Raw genomic sequence first — 13,609 nt, forward strand, 5'->3', positions numbered from 1 at the left:
CCAAACTGGAACGAGAGAAAGCAGCTTGCATAGCGCGACTTCAGTGATGCCTATGACTGCGCCATAGCGAGGAGAGATTTAGCCTTTGGAGAGGGAACAAATCCGAAGAAGCAGCAGGACAAGAATGCCCCAAGATTGGAGTTCCACAGCTGTCACTGGTACAGCCAGCGCCAGAGGGGCGACGCTGCTGGGTCACTGCTACTTCGCGCAGATCTGCCACCTTTCCAAGGACCGGCTCCCACCAGAACACCTAGCGGCACTGGCGTTGGTACTCCCCACCTCCACCGATTCCGGCCGTACTCCCTCGCTTTGCCCGCTGCCTCAGCCCTGCTGGCGAACCGCCCGCCCCAGCGGGCTTACCAGGGCCGGTGGAGAGAGGATATTACAGACCTCCAATACCTGCCCGTTTACGATGGGACCGCTTTCACAGAAGCTTCTACTTCATCCTACAACTTCGATGCCCACATGGGAGGGACTATGGCGATTTGTTACCGGTCCTGAAACCAGCGAAAAAATACGGGGACATCGGGTTCCACGTCTTAGATGGAAGAGCGTGCAGCCGCAAAACTGGTTTGTGACTCTTTTGAATCTGCAAGGGGAGGATACTTTCGCATACGGTGCGGGCGTTCCTCCAAGCCTTAAAGGGCTTCCGCTTCCAAGATCGGCGGATGCTGAAAATGGCGCCATCCGCACCATCAAAATCTATTCAGCAAAGGCAACCGCCTCAAGCGTTTGCAGAATTTGCCTGCGATGAATTTCGTGCGGCGGCTGCTCGACTCCCTCCTGAGTGGCCTGAGCGCATGAAATGTGAATACTTCTCGGATGCTGTCGGCGGCAAACTGCGTGAAACGGTGTTTCTTGTTCGGATCGCCCGCACTATTGCTGATTGGATTCGACTTGCAGGGATCTCAAGTTGGCGTCTTTCGTTAGGATTACGCTTCGTGCCGGGGGCCGCCCATACGCTTAAAACCCGCCGCTTCGACGACCACCGCATTGCGACTTCGCCAAGCCAAGCTTCCAGCAGCCTTCTACGAAACCACCTCCGAGCTGCCCGTCGCCGTCTGGGATTATTGTGTCTTTACTGGGCGGAGGACCGGGTCATCTAGCTGCCAACTGCCGAAAAAACAGAAGCCAACTGCGCTCGGCGCCGCGCGCACCCCATCTGCCAAGCCACAACACGCAAATCCGGGCGCTTCCAACGAGACTCGCTGTTTTCACAAGGCAGATTATCGAAGAAGCTGCACCCAGAGGAGGCCGAAGCAGCTGCTTGCCCCTCTTCAGCCCCCCCATGGATATGGGTTAAAACTCCAGATCTGCGGTGAAAGTGAAGGCGAAGCGCTCCCATTACGATTCAAGATTTCTGGCCAACGCCCGCTAAGCATACTTTCGTGATATAATAGCCTCAGCCCTTGTGGTAGACTTCTGGGTGCTCCCATTGCGTTTAATGCTTTGGCCCCAGCGGGTGGCGGAGGAACTTAGGACCTACGACCGAGTCCCTGGCTAAAGCCGCCATACCGTTCACCCAAATGTGGACGGCAGTCCTCTCGGGGTCGAGAAGGACGGCCCAGTTCAAAACGCATAACGGTCCTCCTCCGCTCAGCCCCGAGCCATTGGGGAGAAAATTAGTTTTATTCTTGGCAAGCCGGTACGGCCAAATGACTCCATAGTTCTGGGCATGCCGTGGTTTGTTGTTGCATGAACCAAAATTCATTTTGGAAAGAAAGGATCTTAGAATTCACCCTGGACCCTCCCTGCGGAGAACACATGAATTGGGGGGGAAAACTCACCTTCTCCTGACATCCCCACGGCTTCATCCAGCGATGCAGCAGCTCTAATTGCTCCGGATTCTACCGGCCATTCCACCGGCTTACCAAGATTTAGCCAGAGTATTTCCAGGAGCAAGGAGAATGCGATCAATTGCCACCCATGTCAGAGACACTGACTGCAAAATCGTTATTACAGCCAGAGAAACTTAACTGCCCAAAGGTAGAATCTATCGCGATGAGTCCCAATGAGGAAGAAGGAACTTCGTGCCTTCTTAGACAAGAACCTCGCTTCGGCGGGTTCATACGACCGGGCTACCAAAACACACACATGCATGCTCCTGTATTGTTTGTTAAAAAAAGGATGGGTCTTTAAGGCTCTGCACGGATTACAGAGGACTCAATGCGGTTTCCCTGTCCAATAAATACCCTTTGCCATTAATCAAGGACCTTTTAGATGGCATTGGGCAAGGGACGCATTTTTACTAAAGTTGGACTTAAGAGAAGCTTACTACAGGGTCAGGATTGGGCGGAAGGCTATGAACATTTGACTGCATTTAACACGTAAATTTGGACAGTATGAATACTTAATAATGCCATTCGGGTTAAGTGGGGCCCGGAGCTTTTATGGCCCTTTTATCAACGAAGTTCTCCATGATTTCTGTTATTATACAAGGGAGTAGTGGTGTACTTAGATGATGTTTTAATTTATTCACAAACCATGGAGGAGCATATGAAGCATTGGTCCGGGAAGTATTGAAACGCTTGCTCAACAACTCTCCCTCACTTTGCCAAACTTTCTAAATGTTGTTTCCACCAAGAGCCTCTATCGACTCATTTGGGTTACCGGATCTCTTCCGAGGGCTAAAAATGGATCCTGCTAAGATTGAAGCAGTCCTCCAATGGCCTGCCCCTACCAATCGAAAGGAACTCCAATCTTTCCTAGGGTTTGCTAATTTCTATCGTGACTTTATACCCCAATTGGCTGAACTGACTCTCCCACTCACAGACCTCTTACGCACGAAGGGTAAAGATCCACAGGCTGCCAAGCCCGGGGCCCTCCTTTCCTCGGTCTAAAGAATGTCAGACAGCCTTTCAGCCTTTAAAATCAGCTTTTACTACCGAACCTTATCCTAAAACACCCTGACCCAGATCTTCCGTTTGTGGTTCACGTGGATGCTTACTCGGACAAAGCGCTTGGAGCAGCCTCCTGTTGCAGAGGAAATAAAAGATGATAGGCTGGTTCCGTGTGCTTATTTATCAAAAGAAATTCTCCGGTGCTGAGCTCAACTGGACTGTAGGGGATGATAAAGAGATCTGGTGCCATCAAAGTAGCACTTTCCACTTGGCTTTTCACTTTGGCTGGAGGGGCTAAACACCCTTTCAAGGATTTGGTCAGATCAACAAGAACTTGGCCGCCCTCTCCACACCCACTCAAGATGTCCGCGAAAACAACTCCGTTGGGCCGACATTTCTTTTCTCGTTTCTCTTTTCACTGTCCATTTTTTTCCCGGAAAAACCAATAAACTGGCTGATAGCGCCTTCAGCGCCCTGCCCGGGGAGGTTCGAGTGGAGCTGCCTTCACCGGGATATTCAAGACTGTTCTCTCCCCTCCCACTTGGGGCTGGCTGTCACTTTCGATCTCAGACGTCCACTCCTCCTTCTCCACTCCATTCCCAGCCTGGTCTCTCCTTTCCTAATGGAGAACTCGAGATAAGGCGGGGCTGCGCGAGCCACCAGCGGAGGAAAGGTGACTCCCAAGTGCGCCTGGAGAATGGTGTTTGGCGGCGCGGGGATTGTTGGTGCGATGCCTCCCCCCCCCTCCGGTAAAGCAGGTTCTCGAGGCCTGTCATGATGCCCGCCTCGGCTGGACATTTTGGCTTCCTAAAACTCTGCATTTGGCCCGCCCGTCAATTACTTGGTGGCGCGCGATGCGCTAGCGACATTGAGACATTATATTAAAGGGATTTGCTCTGTTTGTGCGGAAGCCAAAACCGTTCCGGGAAAACCCCATGGTCTGTTGAAGCCTCTCCCGGTGGCCTCCCGCCCCTGGGAAGTCATCTCCATGGATTTTATTACGGATTTGCCAGAAAGTCAAGGCAACACGGTCTTGTGGGTGGTGGTGGACTTATTTTCTAAACAAGCCCATTTCATCCCCATGTGCTTCCATCCCCCTCCGGCTCCCTAAGTTAGCTGCGTCTGTTCATTCAGCATATTTATCGTCTACACTCCGCCCCCGTTAAGGGTGGTCTCCGACCGCTGAGCCCCAATTCATTTCAAAGTTCTGGAAAGCTTTTCTGCTTAGGTTTGTTGGGGGCCGCCCGCAATTGCCGCCCCCCTACCACGCTTCCAAAGTGACCGGTGAGTCAGAGAGAACGAACAGAACCCTGGAGCAGTATTTACTGTTGTTACACCAACTACCACCAAGACGAATTGGTGCGAGAGTTAATTCCGTTTGCAGAATCACGCCTGCGTAATAATGCGGTTCATAGCAGTACAAAAAAACCCTTCGAGATTGTGTCTGGAGAATCGATCCTTCCCTCCGTTGTCGCAGAACTACCTGGCGGAAGCGTTGAATCCTCCGGAGTTTCAACAATGGATTTCATCTCTGGTCGAGGGTGGAAAAATGGTGAACCAGACCGCCTTACAGCAGGCCTAAAGACTCCCAAAACTTCAAGCGGATAAGCACCGCTTTCGAGGATTTCCTTTTACGTGTAGGCAGCCAAGTGGGTGTATTTGTCTACCAAAAAATCTCAGAGACGTGCATAAATTTTCAAAACTGGGCAAAAGATTCGTGCAGGACCTTTTGGGATTACTAAAGTGATTAATGATGTCACTGCCCGCATTGGGACTTGCCTAATTCTCTAAGTAATATCCATCCTGTCTTCCATTTCCAGTTTGCTCAAGCTGAGGCTCCTTCGCTTTCCGACATGCCTGGCACGACACTGGAGAGACCCCCACCGACTATAATTGATGGCCACAAGCATTACGAAATTGACGCCATCCTGGACTCTCGTTTTAACCGCAAACGCTTGCAATATTTAGTCTCTCTGGGTGGGATATAATATTCACTCTGGGTATAATCAATGGGTTTATTCGAAATATTGACGCCCTGCCCTCATTTCTGCTTTCCATACGCACCTTTTCCGCACAAACCTGGGGAGAAGTCTTTTTTAGAGGGAGGCAGAGTGTAAAGAGGATTCAATGGTGTTGATGAGCCGGACAGCCAGCCTCGGCTCTTGACTGCATCTCCATAACCGGGCGATGGGCCAGCATCTATGCGCGCGGAGACCTTATCTCTGCGAGAGAGATGAGAACTCCGTTCCCATGGGAATCCGGGAGGGGGGATGGGATGGACAGAGTTATAACCTGTGCTTCTGGCGGGAGACTTTATTCCTGCCATGTCGTGTATGTGAGCTTTCTAGGATGTCTGAATAAACGGTCTTTTACACCAAAAAAGCCTTTTATTTCTGTTTCTATGGAATTCCTTACATTATGTAACAATCCACATCCTGCAGTGCTTATATTACAGATTATGCATAATCAAAGAATTTGGACATAAACCCAATGTTAAAACCTTTCAAATGCCATTGATTTTGGTGAAACTTCTCAAAATATTTAACTGAACTGTGCCTCTTGCTAGTTACACTGCTGACAATGTATTGTTTTCTTATTGCAATCTTTCTCACTTCTGCTTTCTAGTTGTGCACCCTTCTGTTCAGACACAAGACCGACCCACAGCAACAGTCTCACCACTGAGAACCCAGAACTCTCCATCCCGTCTCCCAGCAACTGTGGTCAGACCACACTCCGTGGTGTCTCCACAGCACATCCACCACTCCCCGGTGCATGTCATCCCAGGAGCACAGTGCGCCAGGCCCATGATTCCCCTGACTTCAGCAGCAGTGGCTATTACACCTCCCAATGTCACTGCTGTCAGTCTGAATGGAGATGTGGGAGGCGGGCCCATCAGCAGCTTAGCAACTTGCAGCCCAACCAACTCAGCCTGCAAAGCAGAGGAGAGGAAAAATGAAAAGGTAATGGACTTAGCTGGTATAACAATGCAGTGGGGTGGAATTTATGTCCTTCAGTGGAACTTACAAATTCAGGGCACAGTAAATGGTCAGGTAGCATCTATTGCTGCACAGTTGTCAACGCAAACAAGTGTAGACCTATCACCTGAATTAAGGAGCATTTTTAGCCTAGCATAAGAACATAAATTAAGCATAAATACTTTGAAAGATTCTTAATATAATGTGCCCTTTTGGTCTTTTCTAATTGTTACATTTGCAATTAGTCTGTTTACTTCTATTTGGAGAGGGACAGAGAGAGTTATCTTTTTTCTTATTGTCCTGTCTTTCCCCTGTTCATCTTTAAAACCATTACAGGTTTAATGAGCTTCCTAGGTCTGTGTTTTATAGCCTGCTATTATCCTTTGCAATTCTGTGCATGGAGAACCAATAAGCCCTCCAGAAGCATCTTGATTCATTCTTCATATTCTTCACAGATGGGTGAAAAAGACAAAGCAGAGGTCTTTCCAAGATTTCCAAGTCATGTGAATTAGTGAAAAGAGGTCTTGAAAGCTGAAGATCTGTAGCCCAAAGCTATTCACACACTTGTTTTATTGATTTACTTTTGGGATGACTGCTCGGTTGAGTATCCACCTGCACAAGAGAAATCAATTCAGGCCTCCATCTGTTAGTGTTTCTCTCTCTCTGTTAGTGTTTCTCTCAGTGCTGGACATGCTCTTTATCTACATCTTTACGAGTTTGAAACGGCACCAAGAGTAATCAGAATGAGTGTCATGGTTTTCAGCACTGTATGGCCAAGTCAAAGGAGCATATTTCTGAGTTACATAGAATATGTTGTGTGTGGTTCAGGCTCCAAGAGCCAGAGGCACAATAAAGCACTGACTTGAAAATGGCGGAGTCTGTTTTACAGTATTGTAAACTACTCTATTTCTTACGGAAAATTGCATTGTTATGCTTGAGGGAAACAGAGAAGGAGAGAACTGGATTAAATATGATTCGTCGCCATATGTGATTGATACACCGTAGGCTCTGGCTTTTAGTATTCAGTCCTGGGAGCAATCTTTCAATGTCAACGCATTAAACGTGTTGTTAATAAAAGCTGGTGCCAAGCTGCTTTAAACATGTTCAGCCTGTTAGGTCCTTAACAAATGCAGTGTTTTGCTTTCTCATACAGTTTACACTTGCTAACCATCCCCATACATCAGCGCTGACGCCCATCCACTAGAAACCTTACAGAGCCCATTGATTACACTCTGCCTAGAAGCAAACGACAAAGATATTTAAGCACCCAAAAGAATGCCTGGCTTTTTCCGGTTGGCTAGCTGATTTTTATGCACACACTTATACACATCTGCTTTCAGGTTGTATATTATAATTCAAAAGCTTGGACTTTATTCAGCAGGAACCGAGCTGTGCTCCATAAATGGCAACTTTCCTGGTCACCCCACCACCATCATGCATTCTCTGAAATTTTGCCCAGTGTGCCTCCAGGAACATCACGGTAGGGCGGGGGGGATTCGCAGAGATTTTCCTCCCCTTCATCCATAAGTGGAAGTGCCTTCTTTGAGCAGAACAGAGATATACAAGGCCATCCTAAGCAGGCAGTCGCAAAGCTACCAGGGGGAGGGGGAGTGCGCCACGCACCAGGCACACAGCTTTGGGTCACGTGGGGGCGGAAAATTCCCTCCGACCCCTCCCCATTCCCCCCCACGGCACTTCCCCATCACACTTACTTTAGCAACCCGAGCAGGCTGGAGAAAAGGCCTGCCTGTTCTGGTGGGAACTACATTTCCTAGGAGACCCTGGGAAATGTAGTCTCCTACTCAGAGACAGAGCAGGCCTGATCTTCCAGCCTGCTCGGGTTTATAAAGTAAGGTATCTGTCAGTAATGAGGCCGGGGGGGTGAATTGAGAAAAAGCCAGAGTGTGCACCGGGCGCACTTTGGCCCAGATACGTCTCTGTAAGCAGGTATACTCAAAATACTGCTGAAATCTACTCAGTGAGGCTTACTCCCAGGAAAGTGTTGTTAGGATTTCAGTGATGGGATTTAAGCTGTAAAGAGGTTACAGAAAACTATCAGCCCACTCAGATGATGATTAACAAAGGCTTTTGATTGACGATCATATACTGTTGAGCAAATGCATACAACCCCTTCTGTCTAATTTATCTTTAAAATTAAAACAGTGTTCAAAATTTGCGCATAACATTTTCCATCCATCCTAATGAGCTGTATTAGCAGTAGCTTCTGCATTCGGTGGTTTTTCACAAAATGACCCTGGTTTTTAAGCCAGTAATTTCATCACCTATACCCAGAACAAACAGTGTTTCCAGAAGCCATAGGATAATTTCTCTTTAACACACTGTTTCCAACTTAAACTACATTTTAAGTCCCCACGCCCCTGAAATCTGGCCTGCATTTAGATAGATAGTTTCCAGAGTGTGCCATAGTCTCCTGGACTTCATACAAAAGCCATTCGCTCATATACATATGAGCAGGGTATTGCCAACTGCAGGGCTTTACATCAGCTTTTCATACACAGTTAATCAGTTTTATTTCTATGCTCTCACAGAGCTGCACCGAGCCAAGCACTTTGCCTCTAATTTAGCTCACCATTTAAATAACCAACTTGCTCACAGTTCTTAAGTAAACAGAGATGGTTTCCCCTTGACATCATCCTTCATGGCATTTATGAGCCCCACAAAAGACTATAATGCATAGTCTATATAGCCGGAATTTCCATTGGTTCAATATATTCTGCAAGGAACAATTAAAAACAACAAATTCCAGCACTATGACAATGCAGCGCTTTTGAGAATGCACATGAATCTGCAACAGTCCTGTGCCTTCCTTGCTGTTGGCTCCCCTCCTTCTCAAAAGATAAATGAAGGCCATTTCCCCACTGAGAAATTAAAGCTGGATACAACCAGGTTTCAAAAGAAACAGCACCTTTTCATCACGGTTTCTCCATCCCCACTTCAGCATGTGTCTAGTGAAGACCTCGATGTGTATCACAGATTTAAGCAATGTAACACTCCACATGAAGACGTGATTGGATCTGTTCTTCCTCGTCCTGATTGGCTGTTGTGTTGTGTTGGGGCATGAACTTTTCTTTTTTAAAGTTTCACGCAGCTACATCACTACGTAAATGCATTGGAAGAATTTCCCTGCCTTCTGATTAGCTATTGTGCTGGAGCGGGAACACTACTCCGCCTCTGATTGAAAATTCATGTTATTCTTCTTTTTGTTTTTATGTTTGAATGGAGCCACACATAAACAATTTATCAAAATCATTATACCGTAGCTTCCCATTTACGTTCCTGCGTAGCCACACCCAGCACGGCACAAAAAAAAAAGGCTGTGCGCGCTCTGCGCACAGCTCACTGTGCTCTGATTGGCTGGAAGGTTTGAAGGGCGGGAAGAATAAGCCGTGTCTGTCCCCTGTTTCTCGCCACTGATCCGGCTTCAAAGTGTAATTAGGAAAAAAAAGGTGCACTTCAATGCAGGTTCTGAAAAAATGCAGGATAAGGGGGGAGTGCGTGCCAGAACCGGGATGAATCCGTGTTCGGTACTTACGCAGTGGGGAGTTCTTGCTGAAACCTTCATATTTCACATATCACACAATTAATTGACCATGGGGAATCGACCTTAGAGAATGCGGAAAGCATTGTTAGCCAACTGGTAACAACTGGTGCTGAGTCAAGTTCAGTGGCAAGTTTGGCTTGGCTCATCATTGGCCCACCCTCACACATTTTGGAGGTGGAATGACTTTCAGCAAAGTGGTAGAGGAATAACAGAAATGAGAAATGAGTAGACTCTAGTATGGGTGTGGGGAGTTACAACAGGATGATACTAGAGAGAGAGTGCAGGGAAAAAATCGCAGCAAAAAAAGACTCACGACCCTTCTTTGGGGAGGTTTATAGATAGGAAGATTGGATAATCATCAGTGAAGTTGGTGAAGCTTAGTATTGCTAGGAGGAATCTCTGTCCCATCCCTCAAAAGCCTGTCTCAAAGTGTTATAAAAATGATTCAGTGGTTCTGCCAGCACTAAATAAAATACATCCACGGTAAAAGGAAAGCCTTGAAACAATCCAATTTCCAGAAACATGGTTACTCCTACAAATATTATAAGCCATAACAGGGGGAGAAGGGAGGATGACAATTAAAAACATGCATTAGCAGCATAGGTTTTAGCTTAGAAATTGTATTCATTTCTTCCTTGCGATAAACGTCATACACAATTAATTGGTTATCAGTTAACTACAGTCAAAGGACACCTAAAACCAATGCTCTTGCTGAATTCCTTCCCAGTCTTTGTACTGAATTTTTCCCATATTGTTTGGATGCAGAGAAGATTTATCCAAGCCACGTATATTATTTGTTAAAGGTTTCCTCTAAACTAGGTTAACTGTTGCTTGATAAAATAATTCCATGGTAGCCTATGCAGTGCCAGATTTAGATGAAGAGAGGCCCTAGTCTACTCCACTTGTGAGGTCTCTCCCAATCCCCCATCCTTATGAACAGAAGAAGATAGAAGGGTGTTTTAAACAAATTATTTATTACTTTATTATTCTTTTTGGTATTATCAGTATTATTCTGAAATGGAGTGCAAGGAAAATTACTGAAGGGCTGTTTAGAGACAACAGTGTATTATGTGTAAGAAAGGCCTATGACAGTGTCAAAAATATTATACATCTTGATATATGTATATATTTAGTTAATGTTTTGCCACCTCATAAAACTACTTATTTGAATGAACGAATATGGTCCCAGTAACTTAATCTGAGAAAGCAAATCACACTGGGCGGTTTTTAGTGCACAGAATAACACTAGTCTAGCCACATATTTCAGTGCATTTAGATGAGAATAACTCTCTGTATTTGCATTGACAAGTACCTAATTATTTTTTCTGAAAAACTAACTCATTTGGATTTTGATGAGAATTTTGATTAAACTCTTCGGAAGCGTCAGACACAGCAACTTCTGCAGTGATGGATAAGTTGTTGCTTCTGGGAGAAGTTTGTTTAATTTATCATTAGCTTCAGTGTGCCTTTTATTGTCTTCTGACAGCTGTAATATACCCCAAACTATTTGCAAACCAACTATCCAAAACCATCATTTATTCTAAGTGAGCAGTAAAATTTCTTCAAAGTACTTCACATAGAACAGGATTGCTATATGCAATTGATTTCTATGTGCACCTCGGTTTCTCCTGGCCAAAACCACATCTAGACTTAGCTACTTATCCAATGCAAGCATTTCTGCTTTTTAGTCTGACTTGGATTTTTGGGTGATCCCTCTTGCTCTGTGCTCTCTTGTTATGTTAGGAATTTGTCCAGTCCAACTCTAGTGTTGCACAACCTGTTCTGAGGGTATAGAACCTAATTCTATTTATTTATTTATATCTCACCTTTTCTTGTGCCTGGAGGTGGCTTCTAGGTCACAATTAAAACATTAAACCAAGGCCCCTCTGTCAACTAATAAATAAATGCTGTGTGTTAGAACCTCATAGGAATGGTACGAAGTCTTATGAGGAGGAAGTTTGCAATTGGTGGTTTATGTATTGTCGAAGACCTTCATGGGTGGAATCAACTGACTGTTATGGGTTTTCCAAGCTTTGTGGCCATGGCATTCTTTTAAGGATGCCAGCCATAGATGTGAGGGAAACATTAGGATCAAAACTACCAGGCCATGACCCAGTGGCATAACTAGGCAAACTGGAGCCCTGGGCAAAACCGGAGTTTGATGCCCCTCCCCAGCCGCATGCCTTGTGCAACGCGTACCCTCCCCATCCCCCTAGTAGCTACGCCCAGTGTCGTATCTAGGCAAACTGGAGTTTGGCGCCACCCTCCCCCACCGTGACCAAACAATGATTTTTTTACACCAGGTCGTTTCAAAGTCAACATCACATTATAGAACATGCCCCAACTCACAGATCTGAACACAGCAGAAATAATTTTTTTGAAAACATTTTCAAAATGCTTTCAAAATGTTTTATTACTGCTATAAAAACATTTTATGGTGTTGTATCCATTCTCCAGTTTAAACAAGCGATGTGGAATCCACCCCCAAACAGCATCATTTTCAATGGTGTTTAAACTAGGGAGCCTAGATTCTCCTTTTAAATCCACCTTAAAGGAAGAACCTGGGTTCCCAGTTTAAACAACATTGAAAGTGATGCTATTTTGGGGTTGATTCTCCCCCACCCTGAAACAGCATCACTTTCAATGTTTAAACTGGAGACCCCAGATTGTTCCTTTAAGTCCATGCCAAAGGGGGGGGGGATTTAAAAGAAAAATCTGGGGAAATTTGGTGGGTGCCTGCTGTCAGGGGTGCAATTGTTAAGCTAGCAGCACCAAACTTTCAGGGTTCCTTTAGGAGACTCTTCTAAAGATACCACCCAGGTTTGGTGAAGTTTGGTTCAGGGGGTCCAAAGTTATGGACCCTCAAAGGTGTAGCCCCATCTTCTATTAGCTCCCATTGGAAACAATGGGGGATGGGGGCACCCACTTTGGGAGTCCATAGCTTTGGACCCCCTGGACCAAACTTCACAAAACCTGGGTGGTATCAGTTAGAGACTCCTGATGATACCACTCAGGTTTGGTGAAGTTTGATTCAGGAGGTCCAAAGTTATGGACACTCAAAGGTGTAGCCCCATCTTCTATTAGCTCCCATTGGAAACAATGGGGGATGGGATATCCCCTTTGGGAGTCCATAACTTTGGACCCCCTGAACCAAACCTCACCAAACCTGGGTGATAGCATCAGGATAGTCTCCTGAAACATCCCTAACATTTTGGTGCTGATAGCCTAAAAACTGCATCCCCTGCAGGCCAAAAACCAAAAACCCACTAAAATACCAAAAAAATCCCACAAACAAACCCTGCATTTTAGCGCCCACCACAAGGGGGCGCCCTGGGCAATTGCCCACTTTGCCAAATGGACATTACGTCTCTGCCATGACCATACAGTCTGGAAAACCCACAACAGTACAGTGGATGTAATTATTCCGCAGTTTGGGAGAAGGTGTGGCGACTGATGACAGTGGTGACTGGTGACAGTGAGTCATCGCCACCATAGCTAGCCTTTTATATAGTATGATATCATCATATAGATTTAACTCCAGAAAATTATAAAATAAACACAACAAAATAGCACACAGCTGAGTGCATTGGTTCTCATTCGTAATTTGTTCTATGGTATGTACCATTGCCAGGTTTTGCTATGCATTGATAAAAACTAAAGTATAAACCATGCACTGCTGAAGTTTAGTTTTCTTTCAATACACAGTATGAACTGGGGTTTATCCAATGCACATGACCTTCCCACTCCAGATTCTCAGTGCAATTCTAAACAAAGTTACGCCTTGCTAAGTCCATTGCAATCACTGGACTCAAAAGGGTGTGACTTGTTTAGGGTTGCACCATTTGGATCTGAAATTAAGTGATTTACTAGGCTTGTCTGAAAGATCCTTTTTTGTTGTTGTACTTACAGTTTCTTTGGTTCCCATGAAACATGAGACAAAAGAAAGTTTGGATGATGTTCTTTCCTTGGAGCAGTGTCTGCTGAAATTATGGTAGAATATATTGTTGTTAGAGTCTAGGTTTTCTAAACTGAAGCTATGCTTTTTAAAAAAAACCTCTAGATAAGACCTCTCCATAGAGCTACTAACACACCTATTGGTTATAAGACATATTGTAATCAATTAGTGTGTCAGATGGCTCTTGGACAGCAGCCAATTTGGGAAGCTGCCACTGGGAAGAGACCTTGAACTATACATGGTAAATTAAAGGGTCTATCTCTTCCTGAATCCAAAT

The 13,609-nt window shown here is 45.5% G+C and overlaps 1 protein-coding gene across 2 annotated transcripts in view; it reads left to right on the forward strand.

Annotated features, from left to right (window-relative positions):
* The window catches only part of SH3RF3 (SH3 domain containing ring finger 3), a 303,586-nt gene that overhangs the window by 265,751 nt on the left and 24,226 nt on the right, over positions 1-13,609 (forward strand). For both annotated transcript variants that reach the window (XM_048494720.1, XM_048494721.1), the window contains one exon: positions 5,466-5,800. In XM_048494720.1, the coding sequence (XP_048350677.1) occupies positions 5,466-5,800 (335 nt within the window). The remainder of the gene's footprint in view (positions 1-5,465; positions 5,801-13,609) is intronic.

Source organism: Sphaerodactylus townsendi, linkage group LG04, assembly GCF_021028975.2.
Source record: "Sphaerodactylus townsendi isolate TG3544 linkage group LG04, MPM_Stown_v2.3, whole genome shotgun sequence".
Lineage (NCBI taxonomy): Eukaryota > Metazoa > Chordata > Lepidosauria > Squamata > Sphaerodactylidae > Sphaerodactylus > Sphaerodactylus townsendi.